The sequence below is a fragment of the Equus asinus genome, chromosome 24, assembly GCF_041296235.1.
Source record: "Equus asinus isolate D_3611 breed Donkey chromosome 24, EquAss-T2T_v2, whole genome shotgun sequence".
Lineage (NCBI taxonomy): Eukaryota > Metazoa > Chordata > Mammalia > Perissodactyla > Equidae > Equus > Equus asinus.
Window position 1 is genome coordinate 63,872,807 of NC_091813.1, and position 20,386 is coordinate 63,893,192.

Consider the following 20,386-nt stretch of genomic DNA (forward strand, 5'->3'; position numbering starts at 1 on the left):
TCTGGAGGAGTCCAGGAGTGAAGGGCAGCCGTGTCCCCCAGAGGTGGAGCTTCATGGCTCTACACTACATACATACACACACACTATACACACCACACACACACCCCACACATATGCAGACACCACACACGCACCCCACATATACACACAGCCCTGTCCCTTTCCAAATAGCAAAAAATGTTAGGCTCTTTTGAATGTACTGCCTCCTAACATTGTCATGAGGAGTTATACCTCTTTGGAAAAATTTGAAAAATCTCTGCAGACAGAGCACTTCTCTCTTAATTAGGGTGCTATTTGATAATTAAGTTAATTTCTGCAAGAAAAACCTACACCTCCAATCCTTTGCTGTCTATTTTGGGAAAAAAATATATGTGTATAAAATATACACATATAAAATAAAAATATATATATGTGTGTATCCCTGTTACCAGAAAACAATCGCTTATTTATGTTTGATGGTTTTCTTCTAGTTGTTTACAGTCTAAAACAACTAGATCTGTTATAAAGAATATGATTAAGTTAACATTAATTAATTAATATAAATAAAAATATTTAGGTCTCTTCATCCTAAAAGTAAAGGGGAGATACGTCTGAAAAATCAGTGGGTTTATAGAAGTTGTGCAAAAATTTAATGCTTAGAAACTTCCACATTTTTTGCCACATGTTAACATATTTGAGCAATGATATGAATGGCATATAAAAAGAATACGAGATGTTATGTGACAAATTGCTAATTTCTGTTGCCCAGCTGTGGTGGAACTGTGCTGATGTGGCTTGTCCACTGTTGCTTGTAGTCTCCTAGCCTGTTGGCATCTGACGTGCTGTGGACGCAGATAGAGAGAGAAGGGAACACAGGGTGGATTATATTTGATTGAGATTGTACAACACCACAGCTGGAAATGATGTAGAAATCATTTCAGATCGGAACAGAAATCCTTACAGAAGCCTAAGCTGCAAATGGGAGAGCTGGTATAGAAGGAAAATTGTGTCTCTTCCACCATCTGTTTCTGAGTTTAGATGGCATCTAGTAATAGTAGGACCGTTTCCACCTAGGCTATCTTTCTGGCACATGGACCCAGTTTTAAAGAGAAGACTGAAATTGAACCGTTCGAAAATATTGAACTCTATAACCTAATATGTGGTAAGTATGTCCATATAAATACAACGGCGAAATGTGGATAGAGTTTTAAAATATATATTTTGAAATTGATGGTACATTGAATCCCAAAGGTGGATGCTCTGCACTGAGAAGACGGAAAGTAGAAAAGATGAGGAAGAAATATTTATTATTCAGAATTATTCAGCTATAGGAATGAAGTCTTTTTGTCCTTCTAGGAACAATAAACATTAGATCTCAGGAGACCAGCTTTTCTATTAGTTACTATATGAAAATTTAATTTAATAAAACAGCTAAAAAAAATTAGACTTCCAACTTTTCAAAGCAGGAAAAACACACTGAAAAACACAAGTGTTTTCTTGTAATTACAGAGAGAAAGCTTCTGGAATAACAGGATGGTAAGAAAGTCCTATTTGGAGAGACACTTGTTACCACACTGAGTCTTAACAAATCTTAAAGAATTCGAGTTTTGGGGCATCTCACCTGCCCTTTCTGCCTCCGTGCCTGCCTCAGACCGCTGTGTTAACAAGTCGTTGATGTCAGCAAGGCAAGGGGCGCGTTGCATTTTCACCTTTGGCCAAAGGACTCTGCACAAAGTATGCTCACAGTTGTCGCTCTCAATCTTGTCCTGGCCTGTGGTGATTGAATGTGACTTAGAGACCAGAAAGTGTCATTTAAAAGTCACGTGTTGTCGCCTTAAGAGCTTCAGTTCTTGGTGCCCAAGGCTGAGTGTGTGGTCAGGCTGCTGGCCCTATGGGAAGAGGCTTAGAAGGAACCAGATACGATTCCGGGTCTAGGAGAGACCTACTGGGCGGTGCTCAGCAGGAGCCACTAAACGCCCATGTCTGTGAAATATTTGCAAGTTTTGTTTTTATAGAAAAACATTAGAAAAAGTTCTCTACATATTAAGCAAAATTCACTAGTTTAATTTTTAAATAGTATCTGTCCTTAGAGAATTTTCATATAATTAAATAAAAATAGTACAAGTAAGATTGTAAATTAAGTTCTTTCAGTTTGTTTTTACTAAAAAGATAGCTTTTTATGCTAGAAAACCATGATATGTTTAAGGAACAAAGGGATGATTTAAACAATGATGTTTTTCTCTGGAGGAACAGAAACGCTTCCTAAAAGTTCCTGCAGCTCATCTATAGCAACTGGTCCTGTTCTCCAGAAAGGCTGGGTGATGGGAACTCTGGGAAGAAAGTTAGTAAACTGAACAGCATGTGCGGGACGCGACTGCATTGCTGCAGAATTTATTGAAGGAAGTGAACAGGGGGCCTTGTTTTCTCCCATCTTCCAGAGATGTTGTTGCCTTCCAACTTAAAACTACTCTGAATTTCTGAAAACAGATCTTCTACACATTCAACCAGCACCAAACAATGGTACCCATGGCAGTTTAAACCATCTTCTGAAGGTGCCTTTTTATGAGCCATCCCATGAAGAGGAAGTGTCAAAGTTCTCTGTTTGTGGCTTTACTGTTCCGTTGCCCACAGATGCTCTCGACTGTTCGTGCCCTCAGCTACAAAGGGTAAGTAATGGGCTGGCCCAGTGGTCTAGTGGTTAAGTTCACCACACTCTGCTTCAACAGCCTGGGTTCAGTTCCCAAGCACGGACCTATACCACTTGTCAGCAGCCATGCTGTGGTGGCATCCCATATACAAAATAGAGGAAGATTGGCACAGATGTTAGCTCAGGGTGAATCTTCCTCAGCAAAAAACAACAGCAACAAAACCCCTACATAATAAGTTCATGTATCCATACGAATGAAAAGGGGCAAGCTAAATCTATAACCAGGGTAGCTGACAACGAGGTTTGTGTTCTAGCTCGGATATTTACTAAGTAATGTATGTGGTTTCTCTGAACCTTATCTGGAAATGAGAAATACAGTATAGGTTTAAGTACGTGAATGTGCTTTGTAAACTGGAAAGCACTATTTGGAAGTTGTTTATTCCCTTATAAGCTGACTGTCCTTAACCATTCAAAATGGTAGAATCTTGGAGCCCTTTGGTTTCCCTCAGGAACCATCGCTGTTACAGCTCAAGAATCAGATGGTCAAGCTTGGTTGTTTGTAGCAAATACCCATGGCTGCGTGGCTGCAGGATTGTGGTCTAGCTCAGACACACCCCCTAGGGTCTAGGCCCTGGAGTCTACCCAGCGAGAAGCCCAACCTCCAGAGCGGGAGGGCCTCTTTAGGGAGCAGTGAAGAGTCCCCTCAGGCAATGCGTGGAGTCTGGCTAACAGGCAGTCAGCACTGGGAAAGCCCTTTTTAGTGGGTCAGGCGCCTGGCTGAGTTCAGGGGCAGAATTTCAGATCCCAGGAGACTCAGCACAGTGAGGTTCCAGCACTGCGAGGGCCCCCCGAAAGGCCTGGAGTCAGAACAGGAGCTGATTGCAAGGACCAAGCCCACCTGTGAGAACTGGAGCCCCTGGATGGGGCTGGAATTGCAGAAAGGACTTGAAGCCCTGTCGTCAGGAGTCCATCAAGCTAAAACGGATGTCAAGGTGCATTTGATGCCAAGTTCAAACTAAACAGAGCTAAATAAAACCTCTGCCTCAGGCGAGAATTATTCCTCAGAGCCAGGAGTCAGCAAAACTCCACATTCTCTGTCCTCAGAATACCACTGCACCTCATAAATAAATAAACGTGTAAATAAATAACCAACCAAAGATGCTTTGAGGAACAAAAGTCCAGTCAAACTTCCCAAAGAAAATCAAATCCACAGCAAAGATCAGAGGTGGGGGGTGTGGGTTTCCTACCTACTGCTTCCAATAACCTCAGTGGAACCACCATTTGAAGTAACAATAATAAACATTAAAGGTGGGTGTTGCATTCCCCATTTTAGAGATAAAGGGGGCTTAGAGAAGTTAGGTAAACTGTCCAAGGTCACAGAAGCTTGGCTTCCCTGACTGCAAACCGCAAGTTCTTCTCTATGAAGAATGCCCTTCGCTCTTCAAGGTGTGATCCCAGGATCAGCATCTGCACCACTTGCAAGCTGGCGGGAGATCCAGAATCTCAGCCCCGCTGAGCTCAGGCTCCCTGAGTCAGAATCTTCATTTCAACACGCTGCAAGGGAGTTGTGTGTGTGTTAGAGCTTGAGAAGCCCTGGGGTGTTGTCACACCAACTTAGTAGTAGATTCCAGCTGTAGTAAGCATGCTCGGCCTCATTATTAATCTCCTCTTTGCAAATTCTCACAAAAAGAAAGTATTCCTGGGAGTAGTAGTTTCTTTATATTTCTAAGTGGCGGAATTGGAATTTAAACTGAAGCAAGTCTGGTTTCTTTGTTCAGTAGTAAAACATTCATGTGATTACTGCAGAAATAATCTTGATCACTATCAATGCAAGTAATCCATCACCAATCTGTAAATCAAAGTTGGGGTGACTTTATTATGAGCCAACTCTCAGGACCATATAGCCCAGGGGAGTCCTTTCACAAAGGAAGGGAGCGCTCCAAAGAAGTAGAGTGTACAGAGTTAAATACCATTAAAGAGCACACATCACATATGACAGCAATGTCCCTTTTACGGTAGTCATGAGATTGCTTTGCTGGCACAGCAATTCAGTGAACAGAGCAAGTCAGTGGTTTCAAGGTAGATGGTCACAAGGTGAGTGCAGCAGGTCAGCAATTAATCCTTCGTTTAGGGAGAGGTGCTTATCCTTAAGGAAATGCTGATGTGGGCAAAGTTATATCCTTATCTTTAAGGGCATTGTTATTGTCTTTGGGACTTAGTAAATATTTAAAACAGATATACAATGCACACTCAACAGCTCATGTCAGGCCCTTTTGGAAAAACAAGTTCAGGCCAGATTAGTTTTAACCCAAATGGCTTCCTCATATACTCCACTATATCCTATTGCTTGTCATCTATTTATCATCACCTTTTAAAAGATACGTCACATATGTTTTGCTTTCTCCCCTCTCCCACATTGTCTTGCAGGATACTTCTCTAGAATACGCGAATCAAATGCTAAATCTCACCCAAGATGAAAGTAAGTCAATAGAAAACATGTTAAGTCTTTGATGTTTAGACCTAACAAGACACAGCCTTTTTGGAATTCTTCAAAATAAGCTCACAGGGGCTTTGAACATAAAGATTTTATTGCTAATGTACAGGAGGACAAAAACCCCCAGATCTAATAACAATAGCAAGCATGGGGTAGTTGCAGTGGTTCCAAGAACATAACAAATTTCTTGAAATGGTCACGTCTCATCCTCAGTCCCCTGCTCCCTTTCTGAGATGTGAAGAGATCAAACTGCCTGGGTTTGAAGCCTACCTCTACTGCTCTCTGGCTGGGTAAACTGGCCCAAATCACTCAACCTCTCTGTGCCTGTCTCCTCATCTATAATAATGGTACCCACCTCATGTAGTCGTAAAGATTAAAAGAGTTAATCCATGGAAAGAATTTAGAACAGAGCCTGGCCTGTAGCAGTGTTATTATTACCTGTTATCTTTTAAGTATTCTTGTATTAGACTCACTAGGCCTGTTTCATCATTTGTAAAATGGGGACACCTCCTTTGTAGAGTTGTTATGAAGATTAGAGGAGTTAATGTGCGTGTGCACTTAGAGTAGCGCCTGGCTCCCAGTAGGAGTTCAGTAAATGTGTTGGTTGTTTGATACGCTTCTTATGATCTGCTGAGTGTTATTCCATGGCATGAATACACTGCAGGTGTTTAAACTATCAATAATTGGTGGATTTTTAGGTTATAGGAGCAGACAATTAAAAATAAGTAAATACATTAGGACTTACTTTGTGTAAAATTCCAGTATCTTCCCTGTGACAGTTATTACTGTAGGTCATCTTTGTTATAACATATATTCTTTAGATTTGGGGGTTTTATCTCTTCACTTATGTCCTGTGAGCTGTTAGCTGCTTGGCTAAATTACTTATTGAAGCCTTAGTTTTGCAATCTGTATAATGGAATAATAACACCTAGCTCATAGGGTTGTAAGAAATAAAAGAGATTAAGTATGTAAAATATTTATCAGAGTGCCTGGCACAAAATATGCCATCAGAGAATGACAGGTATTATGCATAGAAGCGTTTGCTAATTTTACAAACATTTTTATTTTATGTTATTTTTATTTTAGTAACAGCAACAGAGAAACTAAATTTGCCATTTGGGAGGCCCAGGGTTATGCAGAAGAACAAGGAACACTGTCTCCTTTATCATAGGGAATACGTCAGTGGATTTGGAAAAGACATCAGGATGCCCCTTTGGAGCTCATACACAGTTCCCAATCCAGTAAGTTCCTGTGTCCATTGATCCATGTAGTTCTCTAATATTCTAAGAGTTGAATTTCGATTTTCAGTAGAGCTCCCAAAGGAGCTCACTGGCCTGTGGCTTGTACAACAATGTCCCCGGTATTGCTTAAAGGTATTTAAAGGTTCTCTGTGGGTGCAAAAGAGGAACACATTGTGTTTTGCCTGGAGGAGAAATTAGAAAGTGTTTTCAGTCCAACTGTCCAACTGGTAAGATAGATAGAAAAGAAGATTTCAAAGAGAAGCAATAGGAAGTACACACTATTCATTTGGTATATCCTAAGTATATGGTGGGTGCACCTAGAAAGTGATGGTAAATAGATTATAAAGGGCTTTGTATTTATTTGAATATTTAACAGATACTTTCCTATCTGCTGTGTGCTGTAGTAGGCACAAAGGACACACTGTGAATGAGAGCTACCTCTTCCCTGAAGGCTCTAGCTCTCTAATAAGTCAGGCTAGACTTAGATGTACAGGTGTGCTACGTCACAGATCTCTCCAGACTGAGGGTGGGACCCAGTTGTTTAAACCCTCTTCCCTCTTCACTATCTGGCAAACTTCTTTTCCATAAATGATGCTGGGACATTTGGCTACCATAAGAAAGAAAATATTAGATCCCTATCTCACACCATATACAAAATTAAATTGCTGGTGAATTTATAGATATAAATGTGAACAGCAAATGCATATTTTCTTTTGTATATATCTTTATGACCTTAGGATAGAGAAGGATTTCTTAGGACGCAAGAACAACAAGAAAAATACAGAGGAAATTGAATAATTTGACTATATTAGCATTAATGTGTGACAAAAAGACGAAAGTTATGGATGGGACAATATACTTGTATTGCACATAAGAAACAAATTATCAGTATCCAGAATAGTAGTTAGGATCCAGAATAGCTAATACGTTCCTACTAAGAAACGAGAGAATGATAAGCATCTTAGTTAATAAATAGGCAAAGGATATGAGCCAAGCAATTGAACTTCATTAGCAACCTGGGAAACGTAAATTAAAGCAAAAATCCAAGTCTGCTCAATGTCACTCCAAATACTCCTTCAGGGCAGGAATAGTTTTGTTTAATGTGTCCCCAGCACAGTAGAGTCGCCCAGTAGATGCCTCCTCAATGACTGCATTGGATGAATAAATCTCCACCATTATTTTTAAAGACTTAAAGACAAAGCAGAACTTTCAACCAGAAGGGTAAATAAATAGTCAAGAAGCTGATTTTGTAGAGAAAACCCTAGTATTTTAGATCCAAAGATTCTGACGACAAACCTCAACCTGTTACTGTTCTTCCTCAGGGTACAGATGTTCCTCTTTTTGTGGAAAGGAAGTGATTGGCTGTATCCAGATTATTTACTCTTGTTCCAGTTCAAGATTTCTGGAGAAAAATAAGCACATTTTCCCACTCCCAGTTAAAGCTTTGTGTTCTGAAAGCCGACTCTGCTGCTGACAATGGTTTAATCGTGGTCAGTGGCGGGGGAGCACTACTTTTGTTTCCCAACGTGGGCAAAAATTTTAGTTACCTGAGTTCATATGTATGGTTAATGGCAGCATCACTTTCTTAATATGTGCCGTGTTCAGTTGTTTATGATTTTCTTCAACCTACTGTGAAACATACTATGAAACAACTATATGAAGTCGTCTATTCCTTAAAATAATTTCTATTTGTTTTTGTTTTTGAGAGGGGCAGTCTATGCAAGGCCAGTCTTACTATTCAATTGTCTATTTTGAGAAGTCCAGGGACCAGGCATTGCATGAAATTAAGGGAAATGTTTATATTTTTAGTACTTTCTTCTGCTGTGTTGCACTTCCGAATTTACATGAGGTTTAGGGGAAATCAAAGGCAGAGAGATTTTAAGTGGGCTCAACTAGGAGTTTAGTACAATTCTTTTTTGTTATTGTTTTAAAACTAGCTTCTTTGTTACCAAAAGTTCCTCTGCTTTTACTGATCCCACAGAACTGCTTGTGTATTTCTCCCTCCCTGTGACAGGATGGAATTCTAGCAATTTTCTGCTTTCTAATTCAGAAATTACTCTGTTAGTATGTTGTGGTTCAAGAAAATTACATACAAGGATGTTTTGAGATTCACATAAAAATGTTGTAAATCAGCTCTGTGTTTGAAAAATCAGACTTTAAATAAGCACTCTGGAGCATGGGCCCACTTGGCTTGCGCCTTTAAGTTTTGTGGAGCTTTTGTTTTTCTGTGGTTTTGGTGGGTTTTTGAATTTTTGTTTTTGTTGTTATTATCTCAGAAGAGTTCTGGGGAGGTAGTTGTGATTTGAAATCATGGTCCTACAACAACTGTTTTGAAACCATTAAGGTTGATCAGACTGTAGATGGGTCTTTTGTTCCGGGCCTACTCAGTAGGAAGATGTGAACTGCTGAAATGAAAATAAGTGAAAAGCTGAAAATAAGAGTAAAAATTACAAGTATCATTTAGAATATACATTTCAGAAATTTCATATGAAATCAAAGGGCTTTCTGAGAGAAGAAGATCCTATGTACTTTGAACATGTCTGCCTCTCTCTGTCTATATATGCTTATGTCTCCCATATTGTTGAATTTTTAAAATGCCTTTTTTGTTTCTAAGGCTTTTTAGCTCTGATATCATAAATTACAACCAATCATGTTTTGTGAGTCTTTAAAAACTAGAGATGTTGTTAGGTATTGCAAAAATCTTTTTTTAACTGTAAGAAATATTTTTCCCTGTAGAAAAAATCACAGGACCAGAAAAATAATTAAAAATCTATGAAGTTATTATGCTTGCCATAAGGCAAGATTGTAGCTATCCAATCTGCAAATACTTAGGTTTTAGCTTTTACATTCAGCCTACAGGATAGAGAGTCTTTAACTTCCATGGAATAATTCTGTCTCCTAGTTTGTTTTATCCCCATGCCAGACTAGAAGTGAAACCACCTTGCTTTCCTGTCCACGCTCATCATCTACTTCTCGTGAAGAATTTTAGGAGTGAGGGAATTCAGATTTTATCTGAGAACCTGAGTTCTATTTATCGTTTTCCTGACTTTCTATCCCTGGCTTAAAAACCTGTAAGGAACTCTGGAAAGATGGCAGGATTCAAGCTGTTTATATGTGTGTGTCGGGGGGCAGGGGGTTCCAATGCCTTCTCTCAAGAGCCCAGGACTCAGAAGTGATGTGACCACATCTCCCACCATCCTTCTAGAGGACCGCCTATTGCGTAATCTCACCTTTATAAAAGTAGGCCTTGTCCTGTCTTTCCTAGTCCTGTTGCACTTGTATTTGAGGGTTTAAGTTTGGTGTGTAAGAAACGAGATTTTCAATTAGGAGAAAATGTGTAAATTTTTTTAATACTTTCTGGCTAGTGCCATCCTGGTCCATTGCCCCCAACCCAAAGTCTATCCCACTTTGAGAAAATAGTCAACATTTTGCCCAACTAAATTGTTTGAGCGCAACTTCCACAGCTGCAGTCTCATAAAATTTACAATAAACTTCCCTCCTTAACATTTTCCTGATTTTAACTATTGAATACAGACATGTCATTTTCCTTACATTATGGAAAATGCATCTATGGCTACATTTCTTCAAGTAAAACTCACTAAACATGTGAAGTTCTCAAGTAAAATGGTAAAGATGTGTGGTAGAGAACATCAGCTCACATATTCTGGATGTCTGTGGGGGCTGACTCAGTCAGCAATCGATATTCTTGGTTCTCCCATTTTGCAACATCTGTATGTGCCCTTTATGCCAAGTGAAGAAACCTGGCCATTCAGAACTCTTGCTATGATGTGTTTTTGAAAGAATCTAAACCGATGTTTTTAACTTTGCAACGTCTGCCACCAAGAGAGTGAAATAAATGGTGAGATGTGGCTCTATTGTAAATATCTTCCTATTTCTTGGTTCACTTCTTATTTTGTTGGACGGATACCACTCGGGAGCTTCCTGAGACAGAAAGAGGGGAAGATACATTTTTGAGACTTTGTGTATCTCAAAAGAGTCTTATTCAATATATGCTTAATTGATGATTTAGCTTTAGAATTTTAGAAAGAATTTTTCTTCAGAATTAATAGGAATTAATAGCACATTAGACTACCTGGACTGATCCTCTAATATTTTTGTATATTCCTTACTTTCTTCCATCTCTTGTCATAATTCCACTTTTTCAGAGTGGAATCTGCAACTTCATATTATAGATCGTACTGAATATTTTATTTCTGCTATTATATTTTTAAATCCCAAGAGCTCTTTCTGTTATCTCTTTCCTTTTCTATGCTTTCTGTTCTTTCTATACGGATGCCATATGTACTCTTTTCTCCCTGAGGAGCGAGTTTTTCTGCTCTCTGCATTGTCTCTCTTTCTTCTTGGTTCTCCCCCTGCCCTGAAAATGTCTGGTGGTCCTTGGCAGCTGGCTCATATTTTAAGGGTGAGGAACATGGCTGGGGCTTGCCAGCTGATAGGCTTCACTGTAGGTTGATCAGGACGAGAGCCAGCCATTTTGTTGGGGACTCCCAATTGTAAGTATCTAATTTTCCTTTCAAGGCTAGTTTGTTTTCCAAAGAAAGGACACTTCTAATCTGACCCAGCATATAAGATTGGCAGGCTACATGGGGGCAATGAGACTGGGGGAAATCTTACCATTCGGCATATAGATTTTTATTTAATCTGGTTACTTTCAATATGGCGCACCTGCTCTCTGGATGTCTTGTGTCCTTTAGTCTGATCATCCCTCTGGTTCAGCCTCTCCAGTGAGTAAATATTCTGTCTAGCTTCTTGTACAGATTTTCAACCTATACTTTTCTTTCCAGCCCTACATACATCCCCTGTCTTTAGGAAACTCCAATTTCTACCCTTGAGGTTCTGCGGTAGGAATCAGCTTCTTTGTGTTTTCCCTAACCATAGGCTCTTTGTTGTCAGTGTTTACTGGTCTCTGAAGTCAGGCTACAATAATAAACAAAATCTTTATCTGATTTCCAGCTTATGAAAAATTTGTAGAAGTATCTTCATCATTACTGTCTTTTTAAATGGGCTTTTAGAAGGGAGCAGAGGTAAATGTGTTCTGTCAAGTTGGGAAATCTACTCAACTTCTGTATAGTGTTTTCCAGCTGGAGTGTTGCAGTGTGTTAGGGGCACATTATCTGGTTGGCTTTCCCCAGACTTCCCTCATCTTCATCTCCTGCCTGCTCTATACCTTCTCATGGTGTTCTCCTGCCTATGAATATAGTACATGGTGTATTCTGCCTTTTCCCTTGTGAATTGATCTTGTACATTTTATTTTCTTATATTTTGCCCAGCTTTATTGAGATGGAATTCACATGTAACACTGTAAGTTTAAGGTGTACAATGTGATTTGATACATGCATATAGTTTTAAATGATCACCACATACGTTTTAGGCTCGAAGCTAATTTTTGCTTTTAGTACAATGCAGTGAATAGAGGAAGGACGTCCTAATTTAATTTAATCTTCTTTTTTATAAGTTATAAAAATAATTTGTGAAGAAGTATATATATTATGGGCTGTAGAGGGCATAAAAATCAAAATCTCGGAAAAAATGAAATGGATAGCAAAATGTTTACTTATTTATGATTATATGTTAGTCAAAATTATGACAATTATGTAATACTGTATTACCTTAAATTCTTGAATTAGGCAGCACAATTATAGGATGGCTGGTAGAGAATAAATTATTGTATTAGTCTTTAAATGGAGCTACAAAGAAAATTATTAAAAAATATATTCTTCTACTTCATGATGAATGAAGCATAGCTACATATTTATTTAAATCCCCAAATAAGTAAGTTTTGACAACGAGAGCTTTTCTTTGAATTAATTCTGGGTTGATTATAAGTTCTTGCTAACTGAAGAATAATGTCCTTAGTTCCTATATGTATTTTTTAAATAAACTGTTATTTTCCATTTTTATTGAAATACAACATATGTCCCCAGCTAAAAAATCGATCCTGAAAAGGATTTTGGTTTTTAGCAGTAGCTCCCATTATTCTTTTGCTCTCAGTTGAGGTTTCATTCTGCAAATATTCCTTTCCAAGATGTGTTTGATTTGCCCTCCCTGTGTCCCTAACCAGAAGGGAACCACAGAAGAAAACATTGCTGAAGACATCCATTTCCATTGCTTGCATAGACCTGATTCACTAAGAAAATAAGAAAAGGTTAAATGAAAAACATTCTAGGGAAGTTACAAACCATATAAGGTGATGGGTGAGCCACGCTGTGGGCGTTATTTTCTCTTTTTTTCTTTTCTCTCTTTCGACAGGGAGACACATCGCCTCTTCCTCCCACTGTCCCAGACTGTCTGCGGGCTGATGTCAGGGTTGCTCCTTCTGAGAGCCAAAAATGTTCCTTCTATTTAGCAGACAAGAATGTCACCCACGGCTTCCTCTATCCTCCTGGTTGGTATAACTCTTTTTGAGAGCAGCAGCTTAGAAAGCCCTTATCAGCTGGCTGTGGGCCTGTGCCTTAAACATACGCTCCCCCCTCCCCCAAACTACCTGCTCTGGCTGAAGGAGCTGCCCGCAGGCCACCAGGGGTTGTGGGCGGGCCCGAAGCAGAGTGACAGCTATCATGAGACTGATACCACCTGCAGTAGGAACCACAGGGCAGCTCCAATCGGCCCAGATGTTCAGAGGGTTTGGCAGGTTTAAGTTTAATTTTAAAACTGAAGATTCTTTGGGGAGGGACACAAACGTCTAACAAAACAGTTCTTCTGGCTACTGCCCAAGCTCAGGGCTGCGCGGAGAATGCAGCTGTGAGAGAGCTCAGGCAAGAATTCAGGCCTCTTATGGCATAGGCTCAACAATTTTAAACTGTGGATTAAGTAGCTGAATGAACTTTAAGTTCATTTGAAAAAGCGTCTCTCTCTCTTGGGAACATGCGAAAGCTGGGGTTATTTTTCTAAAACTCAAATCTCTTCCCTGTTCAGCAGGAAATGTCATTTTCATTAACTCACCCGTGAGATTGTCGGCACTTTCAGCTTCTGGGAATGGGTTTACTCCTGATAATTGACTTCATTTTCTGGAAGCCAGGACCAAAGAGGTCCTTTAGACATTTATAGCTTAGAGATTGTGAGATTTATAATGGGAAAAAAGAAAGGCTTAACAAAGACAAGTAGCACAGCAATTTAAGCCCCTAACATGGGATTAGGACAAATAACCTGATATATCTTATTAAAATACATAGAGACAATTAGAACTACCAAACTTGTGCAAACCCTGGGATAAACATAAATAGTTGCAACATTTTATTAATGAAATTGTTTAAACTGGCATATAAAATTGTGTCTGTTAAGCCATAAGATATTGGTTGATATATAAATGTTTGCTTCATCAAGGAAATGAAATTAATAACTAAGCAGCTTATCTCAAAAAATATTAAGGCGAAAATGAAACTCCCTTCTAGCTTTCCACTGTAAATTGTTGGTTAGAAATTCCATTATAAGCTGATGGTTATTTTTCTCTGAAAGGAGGTACTGTTATGCTGACTGTGGTCCCAACTTTCCATTTAAAGAGTAGAAAAGGCTTGTAGGGGATCTGAGGACAGTGAACAGCACGTGAAACCTTAAGGGAAAAAACACCACCAACTTGTTCGTCCTTGCCTTCTGGTGCCCACCTCTTGGCCTTTCACTTGTCTTCGCTAAGATACCCAAGTGCAGTTTAAATATAAAAGGTATTATAATATGCATTTCTAGGCTTGCAGCTTTTTTAATCCTCACCCTATTTCTGTGAGAGGGACGCCATGAGACAGATGGGCCCAAGGGACAGAGCACGTTGCTCAGGGTTTCAGCTGGTAGGCGGTGGAGCTGGGGTTCAAATCTGGGAAGTCTACGTCCAGAGCACGCACCCAGCACTCACTCTGCTGGACGGCACCTCCACGAGTCCTCAGAGCCAGTCATTTGCGGTGTCATCAGTCAGCAGTCTTCATTGGGTTAAAACTCACTTTCTTAAGAAAATTGTATTTTGGAAGAGCGATTTGTAATCGCATTATTATTCTGTGCACATTCAACTGCTGTGTGTTCATGTTGATGTTATGTTTGTTTCCTAGGGCTGCTGTAACAAATTGCCACCAAGTTGGTGGCTTGTAACAACAGAAATATTTTCTCTCAGAGTTCTGGAGGCCAGAAGTCTGAAATCCAGGTGTCGGCAGGGCCCCGCCCCTTTGACGGAGAGATTCCGGAGAAGAATCCTTCTTTTTTTTAAAGATTGGCACCGGAGCTAACAACTGTTGCCAATCTTCTTCCTTTCTTTTTTTTCCTGCTTTATCTTCCCAAACCCCCCGTACATGGTTGTATATCTTAGTTGCAGGTCTTTCTAGTTGTGGGATGTGGGACACTGCCTCAACGTGGCCTGAGGAACAGTGCCATATCTGCGCCCAGGATCTGAACCCTGGGCTGACTCAGCGGAGCGCGAGAACTTAACCACTCAGCCACGGAACCAGCCCCTAGAATCCTTCTTTACCTCTTCCAGCTTCTGGGACTCCAGGCGTCTCTTGGCTTGTGGCTGCGTCGTTCCAGTCTCTGCCTCCGTCTTCACATGCTTCTCCCTGGGTCTCTCCTCTTCTCAGCCCTCACTCTCCTTAGAAGGGCACCAGTTGTTGGATTAGAGCCCACGCTAAATCCAGGATAACCTCATCTCAAGACCCTTACCTTAATCACATCTGCACAGACCCTATTTCCCACTTTCCTTCTCATGGGTACAGGGGTCAGGACTTGGACACATCTTTTTGAGGGTCTCCATTCAACCCCCTGCAGGTATCAAATGTGTGAAACTGCCTGCATTACTGCTGACCTCGACTGACAGGAGAGTGCTTAGTATCTTGGTGTTTTGACTGCTAATAAATTGACAGTAGTAGTAATTTGCCCATTATGTAATATGTTATATTTTCTCTTATAGCTAGATTTAATAAATTTCACTTGTTTTGCAGCGAACAACAGAACTTCTGAGAGTCAATATGATGCTTTAATTACAAGTAATTTGGTTCCTATGTATGAAGAATTCAAAAGTAAGTATATATTTAGATTATTAATTTAAAAATACCTACGTGACTCTATGAACTTACAAACTAAACAGATCTTTTATTGCAATTTGTTTCTGATATTGAGTCATTTTGTTCTAATGTTTTAAATATAGAAACAGGAAGAATCTCTGACATAATTCTTTTCATATGAATTTTTATAATTTGTTTTTAACCCTAATTTAACTGTAAAGAGCTATTCACAAAACAAAGTTTTATGGACACTCATCATAAGTGTCTATATGATGATAAGCGTTTTTCCCTAGAGTCATAACTAATAAGGCAGTGTGTGTTTTCTGGCATGTTTAATACTCACTGTCCCCAAAGCAACTCAGCCCTAGGGAGGAATTTGGAGACATACTTAACTGTAATTTCAAGACTGCAACCACATCAACAACAAAAAGCTATCATCAATATGGCCGTTTTCATTGCATGAACTATTTTGCAGAATTTTCCAATCACCACTGACCATTATTGAAGCAGAATTTGATTCTATATAAATGTACCTGTCTATAGTAGAAAATAATTCCATATTTAGTAGAGGTAGATATTTTCAGCAACTTATTCTTTTGTTTTTAGAAATATGGGATTACTTCCACAGTGTTCTTCTTGTAAAACATGCCGTGGAAAGAAATGGAGTAAATGTGGTCAGTGGACCAGTATTTGATTATAATTATGATGGTCGTTTTGATGCTTCAAATGAAATTATAGAGTGAGTAATTTGAAACCAAATGGACTCTTTGATTTGCAATAGTGTAGCATGAGGGAAACCCTCAGTATTTTAAATAAAAGCTCCGTATTCTAAACATTACAAAGTATATGTATGTAGGGATGTTATTGTTGACTATTTTCTACTATACTACCTAAATATTTAGCCAAAACTTTATATGGCAAAAATTTAAACTAGAAAAGGGCAAGGAAAAAATGTCCAGGAAAAGCTTAGCAAAATTTTTATTTGGAACGTTTCTAAACTATTGGGCAGAGGAAAAGTGTGATTCTGTAAGAGTTAAGGAGATAGGGCCGACTCACTGTACTATTGATAAATGTAGAACCAGTCCTGCAATATAATAAATTAAAAAATGAAGGAGTGGTGGTTCATAATGTTTTCTCCTGGTGAATGATTCGTAAGAGTATCTCTCAGGAGAGGGTGTAGGCTTCATGCAGAAGACTAGTCCTTCCAGACTGTACATCTTTGTACTAAACCTGGTCCTAACAGGTTGCTAAGAATTACCTTTGAATGCAGCACGCAGGAATAGAGAGGTTTAGAAGTACCATCTGTTACTTCTCTTTATTACCAAAACGTAGGAAGAGCCAAACTAAACAATTGTACTGTCTAAGCATAGATTATCTGGAGCAATGATTTCTACCTACACCTTCCCATAAAGTGACATTTATGACTACTAAGTGTGTGGCCCCTTCCTATTTTGTTTGCCTTGTCCTTATTTCAGTGTTTATTGGTCCTATATTTCACCATTTAATAATTCTAGCAAACTCTTTGTTTGCACTCTACTGCATGCTTGGTACTTTTCTAGGCATTTTCATAGACTTTATTTAATCCAAAAAATGTTCCTGTATTAGATTCCATTAGCCCCCATTTACAGATGAGAAAACTGAGGCACAGAGGGGTTAAGTAACTTGTCTATGTTCCACAATTAGAAGGTGGTAAAGGCTGAATACGAACCCAGACAGTCTTCCTTGAGACCACGTAGAAATTCTGAATCACAGTAATACCAGCTCATATTCCTTTCAGTGGACTCACACTAATAACTTACCTTTATTTTGCACTTAAAACGTTTAAAAGCACTTTCATGTTCATTATCTGAAACTCAGGGATCTCATATCAGTTGTATGGATTTATCTCTGTGTCTACACTGTGAAGTTGGTAGCACAGGATGACCTCCATGTTGAAGTAGAGGAAATTTAGTAAGTCATAGGATGTGAGAGGGTTAGTCCATAGGGAAACATCTAGTGGAAGTACACAGCTGGAGTTGAAATCAGGGCTCCGCCCCAGCCCCTCTTCTATTAGAGAACATCACATGAATTATGAAGTCAGCAGAACTAGGAAACCCAGCAGGCATAGTATCATGCTCTGCTTTTCTTTGTATTCTAATATTTTCCCATAATATTAAAATGACCAAACTTGGACTTCTCTAAGTCTCTGGCTCATTGAAGTCAAAAAATATGAGAGAAGATTTTGTACTTTCTATTTATTTACTTTATTTTATGCTATTTTTACCTTGGCATTCCTTTAAAAATATATAAAGACATTTTTAATCTTTAGAAACAAAAGTGTAACACCAAATCTTTTCAATTATTATTTCAGATACGTGGTCAACACCAGTGTTCCCATCCCAACACACTACTTTGTGGTGCTGACTAGCTGTAAAAATAAGAGCCACACCCCTGACGCTTGCCCTGGGTGGTTGGACGTCCTGCCCTTTGTCATCCCTCACCGACCCACCAATGTGGAGAGCTGCCCTGTGAGTACGCCCTGGGAGAGTCCCAGGCAGGAGAAATGATGAGTCAGAGCTCATCGGCCTTTCATAAAAGTGGCTCTGACTACAGCAGTACATTTTTCAGGTGTTTTGTGGGTAGAGTTGTACTAAAAATGACCTCATTTTTAAACTTTTCCTTTGCCTGTTGATCCCTATGTAATTAATATCAATTTAAACATCTATATGTCTACATGAACATGTGTTTATATTTGAATATCTTATGTATTTTATTTATATACATTTTATTCAAACTCACTAATAAGGGGAAGGGTGGCATCTTACTAATATTTTGATTCTGGACACAAACTTTAAAGTTCTGTTCCAAAGTTGGCATGAAATTAACGCTTCCTGAATGACTATGTGAGTATAAAAACCCCATCAACTTGAAACATGAGGTCTGAAATTAATTACATATATACATACACAAAATAAGTTGGTTCAAGGAGCATTCCTTTGTTAACATCATGTATTAGTCTACCTGAAAATCTTTTTGGCTCAAGGCAAATTATATGTAAATAGTTGCTTCAACTTGCATCCATGTTCTTTATAGGAAAAAATATATATCTTGGTGATTGGGTTTTACTGAAGTTACTCAGCAAATGTATTGAGTACCTATTAAATGCATGATATTCCTTTTTTTGTTTGTTTGTTTGTTTTTTTACTGAGGTAACATTAGTGTATAACATTATATAAATTTCAGGTGTACATCGTTACGTATTTCGATTTCTGTTTGGATTACATCATGTTCACCACGCAGAGACTAATTACAGTCCATCACCACACACATGCCTCATCACCCCTTTCACCCTCCTGCCTCCCCCCTGCCCCTCTGGTAACCACCAATCCAATCTCTGTTTCTGTGTGTTTGATTGTCATTGTTTTTATCTTCTACTTATAAATGAGATCATACAGTATTTGACTGTCTCCCTCTGACTTATTTAGCTTAGCATAATACCCTCAAGGTCCATCCGTATTTTGACAAATGGCCAGATTTCCTCATTTCTTATGGCTGAGTAGTATTCCATTGTGTGTATATACCACATCTTCTTTATCCCTTCATCCGTTGATGGACACCTAGGTTGCTTCCAAGTCTTGACTATCGTGAATAATGCTGTGATGAAATAGGGGAGCATGTATCTTTATGCATTCATGCTTTCATGTTCCTTGGATAAATGCCCAGCAGTGGAATAGCTAGATCACGTGGTAGATCTATTCTTAATTTTTTGAGGAATCTCCTTGCTGTTTTCCATAGTGGCTGCACCAGTTTTTACTTCCACCAGCAGTGTATGTGGGTTCCCTTCTTTTCCACAGCCTCTCCAACACTTATTGTTTCCTGTCTCATTAATTACAGCCCTTCTGATGGGAGTGAGGTAATATCTCATTATAGTTTTGATTTGCATTTGCCTGGTAGTTAATGATGTTGAACATCTTTTCATGTGCCTATTGGCTATCTGTATATCTTCTTTGGAAAAACGTCTGTTCAGATCTTTTTAATTGCACAATATTCTGATAGAAACTCTTTATAATGAAGCGAGGAGGAATACATTGTCTCTGCCCTAAAGGAGTTCAGGTATAATTTTGATATATAAGTGAGTATAAATGAAATATAGACACGTAAATGGGTCAGTCAATAATATAAGAATTATTTTAAAAATTAAAAAATGAAATGTCACAAATTTTGGATTAATTGCTAAATACTCTTATAAAGATTTAGTGTTTCAAATTTAAAACACATTTGGCTGTAATAATAATAAAGCTTACATGATATGAGGTGGGAGTAGGACTGGGCCCTGAAGGATGGGCAGAATTTGAATAGATTGAGGATCAGGAAGAATCTTCCACTGAGGGAGTGAAAAATGCAGAAGATTTAGTAATTGACTGGATGCAAGAGCCAAAGGGAAAGGGAGAGTCAAAGATGAATCAGAGATTTTAAACGTAGGTAATTAGGAAAAAGAAAGAGGGAAGTGGGGAATGAGACCTATTTTGGCAGATAGATAGGATAATTAAGTTTAGGCATGTCAAGTTTGTAGAAATGGGTGTTCGCATGGAAAATTCCATAGGCTATTAAACACTGGATATTAAAGCTTAGGTTCTAGGCCACATTGGGATTCATCTCTGTTCTTTCAGGTGTTCAACACATAACTGCCTGCACCATACTATGTACTATGGGAGATACACAGATAAACCAGACAGGAATTCTACTGAAAGGGGCTCATAGTCTAGATGCCCTTAGAAGCCTAGTAAAATAGAATAAGGAAGAGATAAGTGGCACAAAGAGGGACAGATAAAATTGCTGTAGGGTTTTGAAAGAGAAATGCTCTCTGGTAGGGAAGGTGACATTCTAGCTGGGTCTTGAAGATAGGATTTAAACGTGAGTGTTTGAATGTTCTTTCAGTGACTAAAGATGGAGGACAAAGGTTAGAGACTAAACAGCGGGTCACACCTAGTCCTAGAGTGAGGAAGAGTTTTCAAACAAGAAGCTATCAGGAGCTATTGTCTAGTTGAAT

At 38.9% G+C, this 20,386-nt stretch overlaps 1 protein-coding gene across 3 annotated transcripts in view; it reads left to right on the forward strand.

Moving 5' to 3' along the window:
- Positions 1–20,386, forward strand: part of LOC106835758 (ectonucleotide pyrophosphatase/phosphodiesterase family member 3-like) — a 110,490-nt gene that overhangs the window by 85,345 nt on the left and 4,759 nt on the right. For all 3 annotated transcript variants that reach the window (XM_070496353.1, XM_070496352.1, XM_070496354.1), the window contains 8 exons: positions 1,054–1,141; positions 2,467–2,645; positions 5,054–5,105; positions 6,207–6,361; positions 12,632–12,767; positions 15,295–15,372; positions 15,964–16,096; positions 17,708–17,864. In XM_070496353.1, the coding sequence (XP_070352454.1) occupies positions 1,054–1,141; positions 2,467–2,645; positions 5,054–5,105; positions 6,207–6,361; positions 12,632–12,767; positions 15,295–15,372; positions 15,964–16,096; positions 17,708–17,864 (978 nt within the window). The remainder of the gene's footprint in view (positions 1–1,053; positions 1,142–2,466; positions 2,646–5,053; positions 5,106–6,206; positions 6,362–12,631; positions 12,768–15,294; positions 15,373–15,963; positions 16,097–17,707; positions 17,865–20,386) is intronic.